At 38.1% G+C, this 13,503-nt stretch overlaps 2 protein-coding genes across 3 annotated transcripts; one reads left to right on the top strand and one right to left on the bottom strand.

The window, feature by feature from the left end:
• The first annotated feature begins 3,336 nt into the window (after positions 1 to 3,336).
• LOC124158239 lies at positions 3,337 to 4,734 on the top strand. Its single transcript, XM_046533429.1, has 2 exons — positions 3,337 to 4,459; positions 4,534 to 4,734. The coding sequence occupies exons 1-2, from the start codon at positions 4,223 to 4,225 to the stop codon at positions 4,732 to 4,734; spliced, it is 438 nt and encodes a 145-aa protein (XP_046389385.1). The 5' UTR covers positions 3,337 to 4,222.
• Positions 4,735 to 5,044: 310 nt separating this feature from the next.
• On the bottom strand, positions 5,045 to 10,882 carry LOC124158021. Of its 2 annotated transcripts, none has more exons than XM_046533168.1 (5): positions 10,453 to 10,882; positions 10,189 to 10,362; positions 7,256 to 7,493; positions 6,548 to 6,683; positions 5,045 to 5,127 (listed from the first exon to the last, which is right to left on the bottom strand). In XM_046533168.1, exons 1-5 carry the CDS (start codon positions 10,594 to 10,596, stop codon positions 5,097 to 5,099), a joined length of 723 nt encoding a protein of 240 aa, XP_046389124.1. In that variant the 5' UTR covers positions 10,597 to 10,882; the 3' UTR covers positions 5,045 to 5,096. The 2 variants fall into 2 exon arrangements, with proteins under 2 accessions (XP_046389124.1, XP_046389123.1); XM_046533167.1 differs by having other exon boundaries at positions 10,189 to 10,371.
• Positions 10,883 to 13,503: the final 2,621 nt, after the last annotated feature.

Raw genomic sequence — 13,503 nt, forward strand, 5'->3', positions numbered from 1 at the left:
GGTCGAATGAATGGCGTGAAAATTGTAATCGAACCAGATGTTATCAATTTATGGGCGTATACTTCGAAATTCATTTAACCCATTTCCCACCAGAAAACATTCTGTTTGCGATTGCAGACATATTTGGTCACGTTGCTCCTATGGCATCCTTTAGTAATTCAGTGAAATATTTTGATGATATATCAACTTGTTTCTTCAGAATGAACCGTAGAGATAATATGGCTACATTGGGTGGCAGCGAGGCCAGAATTGAATATTATGCGATTTCTACGAGTGAATTTGATAGTAAGGATGAATATTGAGGACTGACATGTTTTTGGATTAATGGAAAGTTAAAATAATATATACCATGCCATTTCTTGTTTACTTTTATGATACTTGCATGATATTTACGAACGGTTGGCGTTCATATTTGATTTCTCAGTCACACTCGCCTCTTTCCGTCAGTGGGCTTATTTCACGGCGGAAAACACCGGAACTATCTGTCGACTTTTCTGAGGGCTGAGAATGCATCGGAAAGATGATGTCCATAAATAAAGTTATAAATGGATTGACTTATTGCAAGATTCAGCAACATATCGGTGATATTTATTGAGCAAATAGGGTGGCAGGTTTTCTTCAAGAATGTCATATTCTCTGAAAGGTAGGATGTAGCCACATGTCTATTGTACGCTGAAATTGGACGTATCAAGCTTTAATACTGCAAAGCATAAGTTTCCATCTTCCAGTACTCTGACGCTTCCAAACTCACTGTACCGAGTTCAGTGACGATTCTCTCTGGAAAATGATCGTGCTTATAACGCTCAACTCGGCAGTAAGACGGTCACGCACGAGCAATCGAGTCATTTGAGAGCTCCCACAGCAAATGTCAGAAACTTTTCAAGCATTTCTCGTGTGAGCCGAGTTCTTTCTGCAAGAAAAAACAGTCCGCGGGACAATAAGCCGCATTATATGTTGCGAACCTCGTCCAAGGCGAGCAAGAGTTTAGTTGGCCTTAATGAAGTGATTCTAGTGCATCGTAATTAACTTCTCGACAGAGAGTGTGTTGCGTCAACCCTAGCCTTCTCATTGCACAGCGCCACAAGATAAAAGCGGGCGCGGGAGGAACTTCAAAGAAGCCATTGAAACTTATAGTTCGCCGTGGAACTTTGACTGCAGATGGCGATACTCGGCCAAACTGTGACAAACCATTCGCATAAAACAACGCAATTGTATCCGCGCCAACATCCAACTATCTTACTCTGTGTAATTAGCTCTGCTAGTCTTTTCTGCTCCTTTTTCTGAACAAGTTCTTCACACTTGTGATGCCGAATGTCACCTTCAGGTGATAATAAATAGCGTTATTGTCCATAAAAGAAATAAATGCATGTAAAGGTTGTAGTCATTATATTAAATTCATTATATATGACTTAATCATTTAATCATTGATTAAATCACATATCATGAATTCCTTTGAATGTAGTGTTTGAATATAAATAGGTTTATTACGAAGAGTTATGGCATTCTTTAGTAATTCAGTGATCCGTGTTTCTATCGCATCTGGCTAGAAATATCACGATCTTTTAAAAATGGACACCACTTTTACTCATGTTTCACGATATGCTTAGGAAAATGTGAAAATTCTTCCTATACCTACCTATAAGGAGTAAGAATTTGGTTGGCAAATTTATAATTATTACTATGTAAATATTTTGTCATTTTCCAAATTTAAAAAGGTTTTATTCATGTAAATCATAATTAACTGCATATATTAGAATAGAAATTGACGCCTTCGGAAAATATATTCATATTCTTTTAAAGTTTTTTGCGTTGTGTAATTCATGATTAAATACGTTGTTTGTCTTACAAGCGGGAAGATTAAAGTGCTTTAACATTTATTTGCTGAAAAATGTTAGTCTCAAATTAAGTATTCTTTGTTTATTAAGACTCCACAATTCAAATTACTATTTGAGCTGTGACATGACAACTAGTTGGCGACAATATACTATTTTGTCCAAATAAATATCTGAAGCCTCGTTTGTTTTAATTTACAAACCACTGTTCCTGTTCAGCCGAGCACTTAAGTTTTTTGTGTTATTATTAACATTAAAGAGTTCTTCTTCTTCTCATTTCTTTTCTGCGCGCCGCTTTTCTAAATGCGTTTCACATAAATACTACAAAGAGGATGAACTTCTTCCAGCATTCACTGAACCATTTATGATTTCGCGATCTGTGTGAGGAAAAAAAGAGAATATTTGTTCAGTGCAAGCTCAACTTCTCCCCTTTAAAAATTAAAATAATTCTTTGATGGACATAGCCATTTTTAAATCGCTAAATTTTTGGACGCTAAATGTTGGGTTAGATGTTTATGTAAATGTTCAAATTTTTCTTTTCTTCCCTACTTCCCGTCCGTGGCACTGAGTCTCAAGGTAATAGATACCCCTCAGTCAAAAACTCAGACAAGGGAGATGGGTAACTCTACCCAAACACTGTAATATGATATTTTTTATCGGTTAATGAATTGGGGTATCGAATACCCAGAAACACCTGCGGGGATATCGGATTTCGCTACGGAACTTGAGACATTGGGAAGAGTGGACGATGGAAAAAATGGCATGTCCCGTGATCATTAGTAGCTTCCCGAAATAAACTGGTATACTTACACGGTCGCACTTGCGGTTGCCACCGTGGTCTCATATCACGAGGGAGATTCACACGAGCTCGTCGTCTTATTTGGCCTAAGCTTGGGACATGAGAGAGGGAGAAGAGACGCGACCAGCGCTCCAGCGCATACTGGCCACTTAATGATATACGCGAGCGTTGTAGGGGCCCCCGAAGATCGGCTCGGGGCCCCCACAGTCCTCTAAATTGTAGGTCTCTACACAACTCTCTCATAGGGTTTCGAGGGTTTTGAACTATGTCGTGTATCATCGACAATCCAGAGAACTCTGGGGGCCCCCTGAGCTCGGGGTCCTCGGCGATCGCCTATCAGCCGACCTGGGGCCCTATCCACTAAGACAATCTCTCGGATAGTTCGTGGTTGGTTCTCGGAAAGACGTCATCATTACGGAATGAGCTATTCACTAAGGTCTATCCGAACTTTCCGTCACGGGAACTCGTCCGAGAGCGGCCGAAATGACGGAGGGTGTCGGAAAGTGACTTTCCGTTTCTCGGAAACGGAAAGTGATATGCCAGCTGGGGCCCTATCCACTAAGACAATCTCTCGGATAGTTCGTGGTTGGTTCTCGGAAAGACGTCATCATTACGGAATGAGCTATTCACTAAGGTCTATCCGAACTTTCCGTCACGGGAACTCGTCCGAGAGCGGCCGAAATGACGGAGGGTGTCGTAAAGTGACTTTCCGTTTCTCGGAAACGGAAAGTGATATGCCAGCTGGTAAGTTATGGAATATTTTTACCGATAAAGTGATGCTGTGGAAGCTGGTAAGAAATCTCAAATCATTTGCAATACTGGCACGGTATGTGTACTAAATACAATGGTAAATAGATGATTATGTACGAAGTTTGGAATCAAATAAAGTTGCAGTTGAACCGAAGAAGTCAATGCCTATCATTGTTCAAGTTGTAGTAACTTTCTTAATAAGTTCCAATTTGGGAAATGGTGTTATCCGTTGAAATAAATAAATAAATGCATTTATAAAGGCATTAACGCTTTTCAACAATGCATTAAATTTACTTAATCAATTTGTTTTGGAGTCAGTTGTTACGAATTTGACGTTGTGTTTGGATTTCGACCTGCTAGATTTTGGATTACTGCTTTCTTATTTTGACTGACCTCTTGGACTTACTCTTTTTCGGAATCGCTACTTACTGACGTTTTTAGGCAAGTATTTGCTTAACGCTTTGACCTCGCACCGTTTGGACCTCGATTTTTGGATTAGATTAACGCTTTGACCCCGCACCGTTTGGACCTTGATTTTTGTTTTAGTAGTACCTCGTACTCGGAACATCTTGCGAGGTAAGTGCAATCTTTGACAAGTTATGATTGATTGTTTGAGAAAGTTCGTTTCCTGCGGGAATTCCTGGCGTATGACTGTCACTGTTTGTCACATTTGGCTCCAGTACTCTCATCATCTGATCTTTCCTTGACAACATTTGAAAAGCTTGTGGGTTTTGATATTCTCTTACGTCGTCTGCAGATCTTCACAACGTTAAATGAAATCACAAGTATCTCAATTCTATTAACAAACATAATGCAATTAAATGACGTAAATCATTTTTAGATGAACGAAATACAGGCTTTGAGGTTAATCAGAGAGAGGAGAAGAAGGGAGTTGAGGCAAGTCAACAGGACAAGGTTGCGCCGGCTCCGTGAATTAAGCGACCCATACCTCATGCCTGATGCTGCTTATCAAGGGCTTTACCGGCTTAATAAGGCTCTGACAACCGAGCTTGTTGAAGAGCTGGAGCCGCATATGCACCAGGCTGAGAGAAGCACATCAATACCTACCAAATTAAAGGTGAGAATACACATAAATGAGCACAGCAAGCCTCTTGTTATTACAAAATGATATATTTTCTTAAATGCTCCTAGGTCCTATGTGCTCTACATTTTTTTGGGCAAGGCAGCTACCAAAAGTCTGCTGGGAGTGACTGCCACCTGGGCCTCAGCCAAGCTGCTGTCAGCCGTGCAATTGAAGAAGTGACTGAGGCGATGAACTCTCCTCAAGTGCTGACACGTTGGGTTCATTTTCCACAGACACTCAATGAAAGACGGCAGGCCATACAGGAGTAAGCCATTGTCGATTTCTCTCACAGCATACATAAAAGAATACTTTGAAACACAAAGATGCATTTGCCCTTAACTTGAATGTCCCTTACATTTCCATTCTAAGTAGTTATTGATGGATTTAATAGCAACATAAATTTTCATTAATTTTTGATACGGGAACCTTTGACTTGGTGTCAGTCTTTACTGCTACACTCTTTTCTTTAGGCATCTTCTGCACCTAGCAATTGCTGATGAAAATTCCACCTTACCCAGTTCTTTTCAACAAAATCCACAAGTTCAAGGTTTTATAAATATAAAGAAATAACACAGCATCTTCCAGGGGTAGAAGTATTTTATTTAAAATACATATAAAAAATTAGACACCATTACGTCTGCCTCCTCAAATACGTTATAAATCTGAAATGAAAAATATATTGATGTTAATGCCAGAGATTTCTGCTTCACAACAGGAATTACCAAGCAACAGGATTTCCTGGTGTGCTGGGATTTGTTGATGGCACACACGTGGCCATAAGAGCACCATCAGAGAGGGAAAATTTGTATGTTAATAGAAAATCATACCATTCCCTCAATGCTCAAATGGTAAGTATTGTTGAATAGGTGAAAATAATGTATTTATATGGACATTCAATTCATTTTTCCGTGTTATACTGCATTTTATAGGTGTGTGATAGCAGGCTAAGAATTTTAAACTGTGTGGCTAGGTATCCTGGCAGCACACATGATTCGTTTATTTGGAGGAATTCTGAGGTGTGCAGAGAAATGAGGACAGTGTGGGAAAGTGGCGAGAGGTGCTGGTTACTAGGTAGTTATGATTCATGTCAAATTATTAAATCTCATTCCAATAGAAACCCATAAATTGAATAACTATTGAAGAAAATGCCTGAGCAAGATAAGATTGATAGCTAATTGTAAGTTGTAACTATTGCATGCTCTGAAGAGTAAGTTAAAAATGGTTTTATGACTCAAACCAAGCGGGAAAAGTAAAAAAAAGGAATTTGGAAAGGAGAATTTAGATTGGAATGCAGTTGAAGTTGCAAAATATAATGTTATAACAGTGATTTAAAATAGAAATTTGTGTTTAAATGGAGAAAAATACACCTGGAAAAATGGTACTGTTCACCGCATTGCATATTTCAACATGAGATTCCGCCTTAAGGCTGAATGATGGGCCAAAATTTTGGCCCATCATAATTCACAAAGCATACTGTTGAAGATAGCTGTGTGAATGCCTGAAAATATTATGTGAAATGATATATTGTGGAAAATACTGCTGCATTTAATTACATTCCATTTTTTACACCTCATCCCTAAGGGGGCAGTTAATATTATCAAATTTTGCTTATTGGGCAGCTCCAGTTTAATTACATGATATGCTTGTTCAGGTGACTCAGGCTATCCACACCAGCCTTGGTTGCAAACACCCATACTGGATGCTGTGGAAGGTTCACCAGAGGAAAATTATACTAAGCTTCATGTGCGGGCTAGGAGTGCTGTGGAGCGGTGCTTTGGTGTGTTGAAGTCAAGGTTTAGATGCCTTCACCGCACACTTGAGTATGCTCCCGCCAAAGTGGGAAGGATAATAAATGCATGCGCAATACTCCACAATATGTGTATGGGGCATGGTTTGCCCATACCGGAGGAGGAAGAGGATAATGGGCAAATGCCAAACAACCCACCAGAGCCTTTTATTGCCCATCCTAGGGCATTATTGGGAGAAGCAAGGAATGTGAGGGAGTCCATTATTCTCCGTTTGCGAAGATAAATTATGGGTATGTGTTTCAAAATAATGTGTTTGTTTTTACCACTAACTTACTCTGTCTTCACCTCCCTCAAAGTTTCACACAAAACTTGAGCAGTCTCCTTGAATGTTTCCGCCATGGATGTTGCAGCGGCAGCCCTCTCTTCCGCTGCTTTCACCAGTCTCTCCTCATACTGGTCTGGTGGGGTATCTGCAATGGAAATTGCACCAGAAAATATTGATGAATGAACTTATTTCTTTTCTACTACATAAATTGTTTGAACTCATGAATTATATTCATCTAGGTCAGGTTTAGATTAGGTTTAGCAAATGCCCCTTCTAATTGAAAGATTATTTGATTAAAAGAAAGTCTTTGATTACTTGCTGGAGTAAAAGTAGATGATTCAAAAGATTGGCAATATGCATTACCTACATGCTCACTGGTATTTCACTTTCCCACTATTCAACCCTCCTCGAGTAAGCTTTCCTATGTTATAATGGGTACAATATAATATATAATAGATATCAATAATTAACCATAAAGGTTGATGTTGCTGGTTGATCTATTTAGGCATCTTATTCATTCTAATCATAATTCAGAGTAGTATCCTAGTGCAAATATTCCTTCATTAATGCATCTAAGAGTGATTTTACATTTTATGGAGTAGCTTAAATTTTTCCCTCTCCAAAAGTAAAAATTCATGTGTTATTCTGAACTATTACCAGTTAACAATAGCAACAACAGCATTTCTAATGTAACTTTTAATTTTCAGGTTTACTTACGATGGGCAACTGGCCTTTTCCTCTTACGGCTGCTGGTCTGTGGAGGTGGAGGAGATGCTGCCGGTGTTGTTTCATCTAGGACGGGCTGAGGGATAAAAGTGAAGGGCTGAAATTGGGAACTGGTGGATGGTGTGATGGGTGGAGTGGTGGGAAAAGTTACTGTTTCAATTTCAGTTGGGGTAGGAAGTTGCATGGGTGGGTGGGAATCGGGAATGCCGTCACTTAATTGCCTCGTAACCTGTGAGAAATAATGAAAAGTTTATGACACATGAGGCCTCAGATTTCTTTGATGGTTACAATGGTAAATTCGATACTATGGTAAACTGTTTGAATTGAATTCTTTTCCATGTTGATTCTACGCAATACTTAGGCCTATTACTATATTGGGATATTCAAAGGTATTGAAATACCGGTTGACTGATTCAGTTCAGCATTTGACAGCACCAATAAGAAGGATAAAAACTTCCCCGGAAATGACACTTTTCCCACCACTCCACCCATCACGCCATCCACCAGTTCGCAATTTCAGCCCTTCAATAATAAGTGTATTCATTTAGAACAGCCAGCAATATTGAATATGAGATCCACCTACCTCCATTTAGACAATCGGAATTATTCGTTTCTCATTACAAATTCCTCATTAATAAGGAATTATTTTGGTTTCACCAATGCCAGGCTATAAGAAAGTGTACGTTCTGCAATGCACCTCATATGACAATAAGTTTCATTGGAGAAAATGAAAATATACTCATTATTGGGCCAGTTCCCACCATAAGACTTGTTAGACATTCTTCTTAGAGATGTCCATTATAAAAAATATCAAAGCCTTTTGAATACAAAAGTTTTTGCTGAATCGCATCAGTGAAAACTTTGTGTGAAAACCTCAACCTCATTCTCAATTAGGAAATGAATAAGTATTCTCATATCACTAATGCTGATTTCTTTGTAGTCAAACTGGCACTTCAAACCAGTCTTCTTTGGGTGATTGCAACAACATTGATAAAATGAGTTTCTTATTCAATAAGTCAACATATTTAAATCTACTATTGTCAATTAAAAATATGCTATACCAATTAATTAAGGCATATTAATTCTTCCTCAGGAAACAAACCAAATCAAAATATTTTATTTGATGGGAAAATGGTTTGATCAGCAAGAAATTGCATAAACTTTGAATATACCATACTAAATTAATATTTCTTCTCTATCTCTCAATGTAATCCTGTGTCTAAGTTATTTCGAGCAAGCAGTCATTGTCATTACTTTTTTGGTCCCCAACTATTCCATCTGAGGTGAGGAAGGCTATCAATTCTATAAATATCTCTTCTGTTGGGTCAGATTAGATTCCCTCAAAGGTTATTAAAGCTTTTAATAATGTTATCTCTTCATCGTGTCATATTATAAATTATTCATTCATTTCTGGGTGATTTCCTACAACCCTATAGCGAGCAAGGTTGAGACCAAATCCTATTATGGGACATTTGTAGAATCAACAATTTATGGGCCAATTTCAGTTCAAACAGTCTTTTGGAATATATTGAAGAAGCTAGTCTATAATTGCTGTATATGTGTAGTCATTTCTCATTAGACATTTTAGACAGATATACAACTGCCAAAAAGGTTTTGGAACTTGAAAATCTACAACAACAGCTATTTTACAATTTTTGATGGTACTGCCATTGGAATTAATCATAAAGTGTTACAGGTATCTAATTTGACCAAAAAAGTGCATTCACTAGTGTAGATTGTAATATAGATTTTCTGTTTCTAATACTTCCTTGCAAGGTAAGGTTTATTTCAACACCATCATGTTTTAAGAGAAATGTTAAATTTTTTTAGCAGAGAGCCTTATTATTATTCACTCTGTTAATTTTTTAGAAGATGAACAGCCATATTAGGAGCTAAATTAGTATTTTTTGTTTCACAGCATATTATTTGTGCTATTCCTGCCCTATTATGTAACTGCATTTTTAAATATTGGTTCATGTGTTTGATTCTGTTAATATGTATGATACTCAATGGAAGATAAAAACTTCTACGTTACTTAGCATGTGGTTTTTTTTCAAAGCATCCTAGGGTGACCTTGGGCAATGTAAATGATGTTAATTTCAAGGGTGATTATGATTGACAAAAAATGAACAGTTTGAAACAAAAATTTGATTACACAAATGTAACAGTCGGAATATGTTGTCATATGTTGATCAGGTGATCATAAAAAGGTAATGGATATCTATGTCCACATAAAAATAACACATTACCATCATCAATTATGTCTAATCAAAATACCACAATATTATCTATTTTGCTCTCTGTGAGTAATTATGGTGATATGTTCATACTGGTTAACAAACTTGTCTTTAAGGGATATTTATAAATATATTTATTATAATGTATCAAGCTTTTTGAACTAATAAACTGATAGTATTACCTAATTATTCATTGATTTCTGTTAATTTTCCTCTTCATTGAGATTTTAAGTTATCTCACAGACATATTCAATACTATATTGCATGCCATTTGTGACTAAAAGTGTTACTTATATTCTCCTTATTAATAGTTTATTATTGTTTTTTATCACTGAAGCCAACACTGTAATGTGACAAGTAATGCCATTTAAAGTTTCTTTTTTTGGTAGTACACTACTCAACTTCTCATTAGCATGAAAAGATATTATCCATTCCCCTAATGTTGACCATAATAGATTGAAATATGTAGTCTTATGTGTAAATAGGGTGTTGGCACTCCTATGGTTTGGTTTTGGATGAAATAATTTATGAAAATTGATTAAAAATTGTTATCTCTATCTATATTATTCTGTCAGCATTATCTAGCAATCGTATTCTGTTTCTATTCAATTTGATTGCTCAATAAATACAAATTATTGCCTTCAAACTCCATTTTATAGGTTTCTACGATTCAGCAAATAGTTCTACCTGCATGGAGTCGGGTACATCTAAATGGCCCTCCACAGCCACTTGGCCCAACAACCCAAGCAATGTCTCCTCAAGAGGAGTGAGGGCTGTCACTTTGAGGGATGGCCCTCCTCCTGTCCCTCTGGCATGCCCCATAATCCTGGCAGCTTTCTGCTTGGTGTCGCACCGCCAATCCTGCCAAACCTGCCAATAAATATTCCTCTGATACTGTCAAAAAATCAAATTAGAGACAATGCTATTGGATTAGTGTAAGCACAATATTACCTTAGCCCACTTCTCCGCCGTCTTTGTTGCTCCACTGGAGCAGGCGTTCAGGCGAATAGTTAGCTGTGCCCACAGCTGCTGCTTCTGGGCAGCAGCTTGTGGGCCAACTATTCTGTTAGTGGCTAACCCCGGGTGGTCCACCATGAAATTCAGGAGCTCCTCCTTCTGCTCCTGTGACACCCTGGGTGTCACCCGCACAGCACTAAGGCTTACGCCAGTATCTATTGTGAATTTTGATAACTTCAGTTATTGAAAAAAATATGATATTACAAATATGCAGAATTTAAATTAGCTTAGATCACCAGGAAATATCCATCTTACAAAATATGATATTACAAATATGCAGAATTTAAATTAGCTTAGATCACCAGGAAATATCCATCTTACAAAATATGATATTACAAATATGCAGCATTTAAATTAGCTTAGATCACCAGGAACTACCCAGCGAAATATTAAAACTATCAAGGAAAGAACCATTTGTGAAAGTAGTCTTGTGCAGTATCCTATGCGAAAGTTTTATTAGTTCGCAGCAACGTAATGTTGCATTTTAAGGAACAATGTTACAATAATTAACAATGGTAAAAAATAATGTATCACCAGAAAATACGCTGTATCAATGTCGCTGTGAGAATAACTGGCATTTAGTTAAGCTTTGGATATTGTTTATGTTTACCATTGATATTTACGCTTACCTTTCAGTATTTAAAAGTGAAATTACACTAGGTATACCAACGTAAAATTAGGCGATTTCGCTACTTACGAATAAAATCAATGCTGTGAGAATTGTCCAGTATAGTTGCCTGCGACTTAAAACAATAATATTTATTAAAAATTAGCATATTTTCACTTACCTCCTCCGCGTTCCATTTTCAAAGGTATGATAAACAATTGCCGGACGATAATCAGCCATTGGCTCCGAGAGGATACGTCATCAGTAACTTCGGCAATCTCCGCCTCTTCTGCCCAAGAAGGGGGGAGGGCACGGAATATATTCCGAGAAGCATAGTGGATAGCATAACAACGCTTCCGAGTGACGGAAACGGAATCGGACACGGAAACGGAAAGTTCGATTCCGAAATCACGGAAACGAGGAGACTTAGTTACTGAATAGGGCTCCTGGTAAGTTATGGAATATTTTTACCAGTAAAGTGATGCTGTAGAAGCTGGTAAGAAATCTCAAATCATTTGCAATACTGGCACGGTATGTGTACTAAATACAATGGTAAATAGATGATTATGAACGAAGTTTGGAATTAAATAAAGTTGCAGTTGAACCGAAGAAGTCAATGCCTGTTTTTGTTCAAGTTGTAGTTACTTTCTTAATAAGTTCCAATTTTGGAAATGGTGTTATCCGTTGAAATAAATAAATAAATGCCTTTAAAGGCATTGACGCTTTTCAACAATGCATTAATTAAGTTACTTAATCAATTTGTTTTGGAGTCAGTTGTTTCGAATTTGACGTTGTGTTTGGATTTCGACCTGCTAGATTTGAACATTGATAAAATGTGTTTCTTATTCAATAAGTCAACATATTTAAATCTACTATTGTCAATTAAAAATATGCTATACCAATTAATTAAGGCATATTAATTCTTCCTCGGTTAACAAACCAAATCAAAATATTTTATTTGATGGGAAAATGGTTTGATCAGCAAGAAATTGCATAAACTTTGAATATACCATACTAAATTAATATTTCTTCTCATATTAGCATATTATTAGCATATTTTCACTTACCTCCTCCGCGTTCCATTTTCAAAGGTATGATAAACAATTGCCGGACGATAATCAGCCATTGGCTCCGTGAGGATACGTCATCAGTAACTTCGGCAATCTCCGCCTCTTCTGCCCAAGAAGGGGGGGAGGGCACGGAATATATTCCGCGAAGCATAGTGGATAGCGTAACAACGCTTCCGAGTGACGGAAACGGAATCGGACACGGAAACGGAAAGTTCGATTCCGAAATCACGGAAACGAGGAGACTTAGTTACTGAATAGGGCTCCTGGGCAGACCGCCCCTGAGTGTGTGATCATCCCTCGCCTCGTTCGCTTCTCTCAGCCCCTGAGTTCCTTTATAACACTTCCTTCTCCTCCCACAACTCATGAGTACACCCAGTGGGCACGGAAACCTTTCCGCTGTTTCTAGAAATTTAACGGAAGCTCCATGCCTTATTGGCGTAAAGAGTGGGAGGGGGTGAGTGTACGAGGTAAATAAAGAGAGAAATGAAATAGAAGACTGTCGCTCCAAGACAGAAGAGAAACAGACAAGGCAACAAAGTAGGAATATTTATATTTTTTGAGGATTTTCGCAAACAGGACTTTTCTCACTCCTAGAGAGGGTGGGTCTGCATAGTGGGAGAGGGTTGGACAACTTTCCTTCCCAACCCACCCTCTCTTTTAACCCCAAAGGGGTGGAGTCGTGGAGGTGGACAGAAAGTCGCCCGAAGAATTCCAATATCACTTCCTTTCCCTTTTTTGCCACTATTGTTTTTGTCACTTTCACTGCTTTACCGCAGCCGACCGCTGTCATCTCCACCCCCACCCTCGACGGCCTTTCCACCCTCTCCCCCCTAATTACGCCCACCCCATTCTGAATTGTTTTTTTTTTCTCTCCTTTCCACTTATTTTCCCGCACCGAGAGTTAAACGAGGTCATCTTTGTCGGCGGTCATGATCCGTGCCGCAAGCCCCCCCCCCCCCAATAGCGTAAAATTCTAAAAACAGAATAAATTACTTAGGTGGCTTTCAAGATACCCTTCAACCAATTATCTAGTTATTGAATCTGTTATTCTTTAAAGACAACTGGAAACAAGGAAATAAGTCTCGAGTCTAGCAAGTTGCGAGGAATAGTCCATGCGAATTCATGCTTCTACACCTGCGTTCTCCTCTCGTGAAAAATTAATAGTGTGATTGCTTCTGGTACAATTCTTGCACTTTCTCTGACTCCACTCTGATTTTATACGCAGTGAAATTTTATTCAGCGTTATTATTTTATCAGGTAAAATGTCTTTCATTTTTCGTCATTGTTTTAATCGTGAAAAAACTATCT

This window comes from Ischnura elegans, chromosome 4, assembly GCF_921293095.1.
Source record: "Ischnura elegans chromosome 4, ioIscEleg1.1, whole genome shotgun sequence".
Taxonomy (NCBI): Eukaryota; Metazoa; Arthropoda; class Insecta; order Odonata; family Coenagrionidae; genus Ischnura; species Ischnura elegans.